The sequence below is a fragment of the Danio aesculapii genome, chromosome 19 (genome assembly GCF_903798145.1).
Source record: "Danio aesculapii chromosome 19, fDanAes4.1, whole genome shotgun sequence".
Lineage (NCBI taxonomy): Eukaryota > Metazoa > Chordata > Actinopteri > Cypriniformes > Danionidae > Danio > Danio aesculapii.
In genome coordinates, this window is record NC_079453.1 from 48,167,762 (window position 1) to 48,177,563 (window position 9,802).

At 39.2% G+C, this 9,802-nt stretch overlaps 1 protein-coding gene across 3 annotated transcripts in view; it reads right to left on the reverse strand.

The window, feature by feature from the left end:
* trps1 (trichorhinophalangeal syndrome I) overlaps positions 1 to 9,802 on the reverse strand; it is a 254,925-nt gene that overhangs the window by 244,457 nt on the left and 666 nt on the right. The window contains exons 1-2 of one of the 3 annotated variants that reach the window (XM_056479417.1): positions 9,430 to 9,670; positions 5,018 to 5,311 (exon numbers count right to left, since the gene is read on the reverse strand). In XM_056479417.1, the coding sequence (XP_056335392.1) occupies positions 5,018 to 5,030 (13 nt within the window). In that variant the 5' untranslated portion in view covers positions 5,031 to 5,311; positions 9,430 to 9,670. Of the gene's footprint in view, positions 1 to 5,017; positions 5,312 to 5,679; positions 5,867 to 9,429; positions 9,671 to 9,802 lie in introns of those variants that run through there. The other 2 variants (XM_056479418.1, XM_056479416.1) reach the window with 2 other exon arrangements.

Here is a 9,802-nt window from a genome sequence, read left to right on the forward strand (position 1 = left end):
CATCACCTGAAGTATCAGTATACATCTACACTGATCTTTGATCATCAAGTGCACAGTCTGGACATTTGAGAGGCCTGAACTCTAGTCTGGCCAAATCACAGTAACAGTGCCACTCTGACCGGCCTCAGTTCTCCCCACAACATGAAACCACATTCACCTGAACCCTACTAATCTGCAACAGAATGGCGCTCCTACACTGAGGTGCATCCTTGCCTGACGTGACGCCTTTTGTCTCCTCCTGTGTTGTGACAACACTTACATTTGTAAATTGCCCTCCTTGTAGAGGATAAACATCTGATAGCCACAAGAGAAGGGGGTTGGGGATCGTAACAAGCCTCTGGGACTTCCTCTAAACAAATGGAGAGATCTTTAGAAGGCTACTGTTTGTGTTTGCCAAAGACACGGCCAGGATACATGAGGCTCCTGTCAATGGCCTCCGGGCGCTATTCAACAATGCTAAAGTTGGCCAACAAGGTGCTTCTGAGGGGAGGAAAATCACAAATTGTTGCAGAGGGTTGAAGTAGCTGCATTATTGTATCAGAAACAAGTAATGTGATCTGCATTACACCACGCAACTGAACCTGGGCTGTGAACCAAACGCATAATATTGCTGTGCACTGACGCTGTGCAGGCATCACTCAATGTGTGAACAATGTGGTCAGGAGCACTCTGTCAAAGCTGCTCATTGGATTGGCAATTACTTTAAAAAAAAAAAGAGAGAGAAAAGAAGAATGGCGGGGAGGAAAAACAGCAGATTAATCATGCTGTTAGCGATGAAGATGAAGACGTTGATTAATGCAGTTTGGCTTTTTAAACAAACAACTCCTGAGTGTGCGGTGTGCTCGGCATTACCCTTTAATTTACAGAGGGTTGACTGGATAAGTTTTGTTTTTGCAGCTTCGCTCAAGTTCTCTGCCCTCGTGTTATTTACCCCCTTCTCTGGGGGTTTTCCTCCCCTTTTCCAACACCATATGGAGCAGACCTCGCTCAAACAATCCGCTAAAAACAACAGGCCTGCACTCAACCGTTCCCCTCCGTCCTTAACACCATGCGAGAATAAATTGCTCCCTTATTGTGCATTCTGCCAGCGGTCCAGGATCATTTTTGTGTTCTCCATCTAATTAGATTAGTGCGGTGCCGGTTCGGGGTTACTGCAAGAAGGTGCCACACGAGTGGAGGAATATGGGGCTAATTGGCAGGCGGATACGGCCCAGTCCTCACCATTCACCAGCAGGTTCTCGCCTCGGTCCGCTCTCATTACCGCCGTTTTGCAAGTCCCTCAAAAGTCTGTAATAACTCAGCTTACCGTATTCTTGCAGGCTGAGACTGGAATCAAACTAGCAAGTCTCATTAGGCACACTCACGACCGACACCTCTCAGTTCGTAAAGGCTCTGCTGTTTATCTAGCAAGCCTGAAACGCATATAGATGTGGAATTTCCATTGCAGTGGCAACCGGTTCACAGTCGCATGCTAATTCCACGACTGAAAAAAAAAGTTGATTTCCTACAATGTATTTTAACCTTTTTCTTAGTGGCATTATACTGCTTAAAAGTAATAAACTGAAGGTTGAGCGCTATATGGCTGATTAAAGTCTAGTTTTCTATACGCGCTGCAAAAGCGAGAAACGGTGGAGGCGAATAATCAGACTTTTAAATGAACATTATGAAAACATTTGGCCGTCTGCCTCCGTCGGCACACTGGCACGCCATACATCACGCAGGCACCTACTGGAGAACTATGCAGACCACTCAAATTTCCCCACCATAACTCAACCAAATTATACAAAGCAAGGTACAAGTAATAAGCATAAGCTTTAACTCACGGCATAAATCCATGTTTATATCCAAAAACGGGCATGTGCGTCAAAGAGATTCTCTAGCACATAACAACTGAACCTATAAGGACATGTGGATGACTAAAGTCTATACTGTAGCTTATATGCAATTAAAAGAGATCAGGAAGTCATCGTTTTGAAAATATATATGCTACTTAAGTGCAAACACACCACAACTTGCTTAATGTGTAATATCAGTAAATCACAGTGAAGAATCATCGACTGTACGCAGCCATGAATTAGCATTTATGGCCTTTGGTCTGGTCCGTACGCATGGATTCAAAGCTAATTAAAAATATGTTTTCTAAAGGAGGGTGGATAGAGGAATATGGGGTCTTTTTAGACTGCAACAGTGCTGTAGAAACTAGAAACTAATTTAACACAACATTTTCGTGGTAAATATAAACTTAATCTTACTAATCATCTAGATTAATTTATGATTCATATTAATTAAACATCAAATATTTTCAAACTCAACAGAATATTCCTAAAAAACGCTAAATACAATTCTCGAAATCACACTAAAGATTTAGAAAAAAAAAAAGTAAAAGAACAACTGCATTACAGCCCAGCAAACCCCTTCAGGGGCCCCTGCACCCCATATTAGCGTTTAGGGATCTCAGGTGACCCTTGACCTAGAAGCCGGTCTTGGAGTTCTGGGTGAAGAATCCATGGAGTTAATCTTGCCATTCAGCTTCACCCCCACATCTAAGCAATACAACACAAACCAAAACCATCTAGCACCACCCCAGTGCGGTGTGTGTTTGCACACAAGCAGGTTTTCCCCCTGAAATCCAGACTGGAGAAGATGGCATATGTTTAACATTACGCAAATCTGCTGAAGCGGCAGGGCACACGAGAGAAATCTCCACTGTGGCAGCATTCACAAAGACAGGATCCCCTAATCACTGGCCGTTACAGGTCGTTTATTATACATTTCGGCACAGTCCGCTATGACACACTCTCAGATTACCTCATTTAAGAAGGACTACTGCTCGCAACCCAGACCGCAAAGAATCCGGCCGCTTTTAGAAGTTTCGATTATTGCATTTCTGCGTTCATTAGCTCGAAACCAAAAATCAAAGCAAGAAGTTAGTTTAAAATTAAAAATATCAACTGCGGAGGAGTGTTAAGGGTATTTCCTAACAATGCAATTACGACAATTTATGATGTATCTGAATAAATGAACAACTTTGAAACACAAAACTCAAAAAATTATCAAAAATAAGCTTCAGATTAGAGAACGCATTCACTTATTACAGTTTTCCATATAAATAAAAACCTAATTTATTTGACAGCAAGCAAGGTGGTAGTTGACCAAGTATAGGGTATGGTTAAAAAAAAAAACGTGGTCTTGCAAATCAAGGCTATAATATTTGCTTTATAAGTACTAATAAAGTGCATCATAACAACTTTGAAACCCAAAACTCAAAAGCAAACTTCAGATTAGAGAACACATTCACTTAAAACAATTTTCCCTATAAATAAAAACCTAATTGACAGCAAGTAAGGTGGTAGTTGGCCAAGTATAGGGTATGATTAAAAAAATAATAATAAATCAAGAATGTGGTCTTGCAAATTAAGACAATAATAATTGCTTTATAAGTACTAATAAAGTGCATCATAACATGATCATAACAACTTTGAAACGCAAAATCCAACTAACTTAAAACATCTCAAAAATTGACCTCAGATTAGAGATTCACTTAAAAACAGTTTTTCCTAAATAAAATCCTTATTTGCTTGACAGCAAGCAAGGTGGTAGCTGACCAAGTATAGGGTATGGTACAAAAAAAGAATGTGGTCTTACAAATTAAGGCAATAATATTTGCTTCATAAGTACTAATAAAGAGCATCATAATATGAACATCATAACTTTGAAACACAAAAACCAACTAACTCAAAAGCATCTCAAAATAAGCTTCAGATTAGAGAACGCATTCACTTATAACAGTTTTCCCTATAAATAAAAGCCTAATTTACTTGACAGCAAGTTGACCAAGTATAGCGCATGGTTCAAAAATCAAGAATGTGGTCTTGCAAATTAAGACAATAATAATTGCTGTATAACTAGTCCTAAAGAGGATCATAACATGAACATCATGTCAACTTTGAAACACAAAAACCAACTAACTCAAAAGCATCTCAAAAATAAGCTTCAGATTAGAGAACGCATTCACTTATAACAGTTTTCCCTAAATAAAAACTTCAGAAAAGTTAATTAGGTTTTAAAAGTTGACCAAGTACAGCGTATGGTTCAAAAATTCTATTCAATTCACCTGTATTTCTATAGCGCTTTTACAATGTAGATTGTATCAAAGCAGCTTCACATAGAAAATCATAGTAAATTAAAACAGTGTAGTTCAGTTATCAGTCTTTAAGTCCAGTTCAGCTCAGTTCAGTGTGGTTTAATATTCACTACTGAGAGTCCAAACACTGAAGAGCATGAATGTAAAATCAAGATTGTGTTCTTGCATATTAAGGCATTAATATTTGCTTTATAAGTCCTAATAAACAGCCAGCTTCGTAGCAACATACATGCTTCCAAGCAATAGTGAATAATATGCAACCTAATCTAAAAAGCTAGCATTTTTGGTCACATTAACAAGAATTAAACACAAAATCAAGCAGTTGCGAAATCAAGCTGTGCGCATTTTTATAAGCAATGCAGAAAAATCTCCTGAGAGAAGTCTGTCAAATCCAGCGATCCACAAACACAGTGGCAGAGAGGAACACCAGACCACAGTATCACCTGGTCCACAAATGTAGAGCTCAAAGAAACCCCCACAGACTCAAAAATACTGCTTGTGTGGCCTATCTTATTACCCTAGAGAAAACCCGCGGATAGTCCAAAAAAGTCAGAGGAAAGTAAGTCAGTAAATTCTACTGTTCCACGTAATAAACGCCAAAGCAGGGGATGATGGCCTTACTGAAGATCAAAGCGGTCTAACAGCTTGAGCTATCTAGTGGTCTAGATTACTGCCCTGAACTACAGGAAGACTGGGTTAAAAGTTACCATAAATAAAGCTACAACAACCTCAGACACACAGACAAAATAAAAAACGCTGATTTCGATAATCTAACATATTAGTTTAGTAGATGTGCAACACGACTTGCATCAAAAACCACAACGCCACAAGAAATCCCTGCGTTTTCTTCACAAATCGCACATATATACATACCTCTGTTAAGCATTGGGTTATAGCATTATCTCACTCAAATCCAACAGGGAGGCGGTTATCAAAGCTGGCAGAGTATCCAAAGACCCTTCCCTGAGGAGCCCTCCGAGGTATCCTTTATTCCACATCCATTCTGGCCTGGGAATCATTCCATTTCTTTCTCCACAAAAGTTTACTCGCTCTACGTGCGTCGCTTGTGAAATGCGCCGTCCTGTACTTCCTTTTCTTAGAAGATCTCACAGGTGCAGATGATCCTGTACGCGATGGGTGACCACACCACAACAATCTTCTCGATCACTGCAACGAAGCAAAAGCAAACACACACGTTTAGTGATCAAGACGTGTTTTGTGTACTTCAATATAAGGAGGGGAGTCTAAAATGTCAGCACGTACTCGCAAATTAAAAACTTTAAATTGAACAATAAAAAAAGCTGTTGGAAGAAGCTCAAAAGGCGTAACAGAAACCCGCAATAGACACACAAAAAGAGCAGAGAGAAATCCTGTGTCATGTACTCAGGCAGTCTGACAGCGGCTTTCATGAATGGGAGCTCTGACAGTACGGGCCCTCTGGCCGACCAAATTGGAAACAGGAAAACAAACATTCTCAAGGAAAACTCCCCCCCACCACCACCACCACCAGCGTAAGCCCTCCTCCCCCCACAAACCTTTTCTTCGACTCATTCTGTCCAACCTGCGTCAGGTTAGCAATAGTCAACCGCACCAGCCTCCAGACCACACAGATGGAGAACGTTCAGCCACCATGAGATGAAGAGAGGAAAAAAAACAGACGAAAAAAGCAACCTGTTTGCGAGGTAAAAGAACACACACCACGATAGAAAGGAAAAGAGAGAAAGAAAAAGACGGCTAAACTGACTCATCGGCGTTCCAGAGGGGCCGGAGGACAGGAGGATCGGCAGACAAACTAAACTCCGAACGGGGTGGAGAGGAAGTGGGCACTGCTGGAGGATCTGAGCTCAAACTCTCTCAAAGTTCTCTCCAAAAATCTGATCTGAAAGTTTTCTGATATGAAGCCGAGCACCGAAAAGACGACGCTAGGCTAACAAGTTTTGTATTTCAAATAAATACTTGTTGATGCTCTAACTTTAGCAAAGCCAGTTCATATGAAACACTAACCTAACGGGAAGCTCTGAAATACCACACCAATAAAAGGTCTACCATTTAAACAACAGAAAGTTTTTAAATTCCTCAAAAAGCGTCGTCAATGAGTAAGAATGAAGATTTAGGGGAACTTTGATTTCTTTTCTCCGCTCGCAGTGCAGCCTACTACTGGGAATACGACAGTTTTCAGTCAGCAAACTTTACCAGATGTACGCTAACCACTAAAATATTACACACCACATAATTAGCCTAACAAGTGATGTCAAACAGATCTGACAGAGTCAAAGACCCAAACCGTCTCTTATCTGGGAGAGTTTTTAAACGCTCTTCAGCTGTGACTTATAAAAAATGAGCCCTTTAAATAAAAAATACTAAGAAATATACATTGAAGCTAAAGCTTTCTTTACAGGATAAAGGAGGTTGCTTCGACTGCTAAACATGGGCCGGTATAAGATTCTGACGGTATGACAACCTTGGATAAAAATATCACAGTATTGTGATTACTGCTTTAAAATATATTCTTTTTACATGTCTGGGTAAAAACAAAAACTTTTTTCCCCCTTTTAAAACAATATATTTTATTTTTTGAAAGATTTATAATATTTTGGAGCAGTAAACATGTCAGGCTAAATAATTCAAATAAATCATTGACTTCTGCTGTCTTCATTAGTTTGAGAAACACTGATTTCTTTACAATTTAAAACAGCATCTTTGCATAATTTTTTTTTCTGCATGGAGATACCGTTGTCCTAAAAAAAATGTAAATAAAAATCTTACACATAACTTAAGAACGGTATAGGAGAAAATTTTGCCGGCTTTAAAACCTTTACTGTTCCAAACTGTGGTATACCTTATAAACGGTTATCATCCTATGCCTATCAACTGAACAGGTCAAAGGTCTGCTCGTTTCATTCTCACACAGGGTGTGAGAAAAAAAAAAAGGTAAAGAGAGCAAGATTTCTTCTAACAAAAGAAACACATAAACTCAAAGCTCTTAATTTAGATTAGCTCAATGTTAGTTTCATAAACCGCCCCAAGTGACTTCACTCACACACACAAAAATACACTTTCCTAGTTAAGCAATTTATCATCAAAACTACTCATATTACATGAAAGTTTAGCAAAAAAACAAAAACTTGACTATATATCTGGTATAACTCACCATAGCACGTCTATAGCACACATCCAGAGCCATTTAGTGACTTCAAAACACAGCTAAAAACAGGATGAAAAGCATATGACGAGACAAGGGACGACCTCTGTGAACCGCAGCTCTTTTATTCTAGAAAATCCGGAGGGAAAAAGACTCGCTATTCATATGCAGGCTAAATCAAATATATGTTATAAAAGCTTTTAAGGGGACCAATTATTAAGAGCTGTCTCTGTGTAAACCTTGGCATTTCATCCGGCGGCTACAAAGACAATTCTAAAGTTTCACGTCTCCCGTGTTTGGAGATTTCTAACCACAAAAACACTAAACAAAGAGGAATTTCTATAAAGTCACTGATGCGTCATTTCAAAACACGAGCAGTGATGGAAGTTTGCAGACTTGTCTCTTGTATATGGAGAGTGGAAAATAATAATATGCAGTTCCCAAAAATGACAATTAAAAATATATATATTTTTAATGAATTAAAGTTTAACGATGACAAAAAAACACTTTCAAACTATCAATAAAAAGTTCAATTGCAAAGAGCAAAAGTTATTTATAAGTTTGTTTGTGTTGCAACAAATTAGTAAAAGAGGACAAAAATAGTCATCTGGTTTGAGTACATTTTCTAACAAGCAAGAAAAGTTAATGTTTTGAAGTCTAGTTACAATGTGTTCTTTGCAAGCAAACACCTGGATTTAATATCTTAATGCGATCCATTCTCTATCTCTGTCTTTAAAAAAAATAAAAGAAAGAAAGAAAATTGTCCCCTGCAATTTATTTCCTCCATTCAGCAGCACCAACTCCACATGAATCTGCTGCGGGGACACTAGTAGCAAATCTCTGTGCGGCAAGAAGTTAGCCCAAAAAGAAGTTGTGCAAACTCAGAAGCCACCAAGAACAAATGGAAGACCCCCACTGCTGCTTTCTCCCTCCACCAAGGCCCAAATTCATTTGTCAGCCGTAAAGTTCCTGACTATACAGCGCTGATCTATTGCCTCTCTCCAAAGAGCTCACAGATGTGGAGTCATTTACATTTCAAATACACCTCAAGCTTTTCAATCACTTCAAACGCGCCTTATCAGACAACTCATGTGGATCTTATTCTTCTGTGCGGACCGAGAAGCCAATGTAGAACGGATCGCAAAATAAAATTAATTTTGAATGAATGTTTTCGATGCACAAGAAATTAAATAATATTCCGAGCATATGGAGATTTCATCTGATCTAAGCACACAAGCAAAATCACAATAATTGAAGTGAGCATGGGATAATAAAAAATAAAAGTCAGCAAGTGGAAAACTGTAGACGCGTGATGATGACAGAGCTGAGGTTCCCTGTTGACTGTATGTGAAACTATGTTTACAGTTGTGAGTTTCTCTATATGATGACCTGCATTTGCCTGCACGGGCTTTGTCATTAAGAAACTTTTACCGACAAACTATTTCAGTAAGAAAAAAGAACATATCATTTCCAGACTGCCCGAGTGTGGCAACTTTCAGGGTTTACAGGAAACATCGCAAACTCATCTACTGGAACCAACATGGGATTTTGTATCTTCAACAATCAGATACAGGTTACGCTCAAGTGAAGTGTGGGTGATTTTATCAGCTTTGAGATAAATACTTGTTTCCACCCACTTGAAGTTACTAATGACATCTAATGTGAAAGTGACTGTAAAACCAAATTAACTGGAAACATAACCACAGTTGCAGAACTGAGGAGTCAAAATACAAGCAGTTACTTACGACACAAAATGAATATCTACAAAACACATATTGAATATGTTCCTACTGTCTGATTGACTTTCTTTTGATAACATAAGAAAAGATAAGGGGAAGACGACGGATGTACATGCCAACAGAAAAATGTACACAATCCACACACACACAAGCCGTCATATTAGCGGATTTAAACAGACTTATTGAAATTCCTTTAGTCGAAAAGTTTTGTTTTAGAGAAAGAGAGAGAGTGATAAGCTCCATCACGCCACTATAGTCACGCCACAAGAAACTTTGTGAACTACAGCCCCCCAAAAACACACCTAAGTGCGAAAGTTGTCCACACAGACGCTAAAACAAATACAGAAAACTTTTCCCACGAGTTACAGGTTAACAAAGAAGCGTCCAAATGAGAAAATACCCACATAGTCAGTTACCGCTATTCACAAAGTTTTCCCCAGAAACGTGCCGCGCGTCTCCATCGCCTCGAAGAACAGATCTCTCCACAACAAAAACCTCAAAATGTCGATTAAAAAGCCTGTTGAGATCCGCGGAGTGTCATGTAAACAACTGCGAGCTTCTTTGTGTGTGGAAAATGAAGTGTAACGTTCAGCGCGTTGCCATGCCTACGCGTTTTCTTATCGTACATCAGTTACGGAAAGTTTTCGAAGTTTGTGTGGAAAGCGCCATTCAGCTCGAAGCATCATTTACGCAAAAACAGTAGCCTACACGCTAAATGAAACTTTGTATAACTTGAGTTGTGAAGCCATTAGCTACTTTAGCGCGCCGGTTTACACA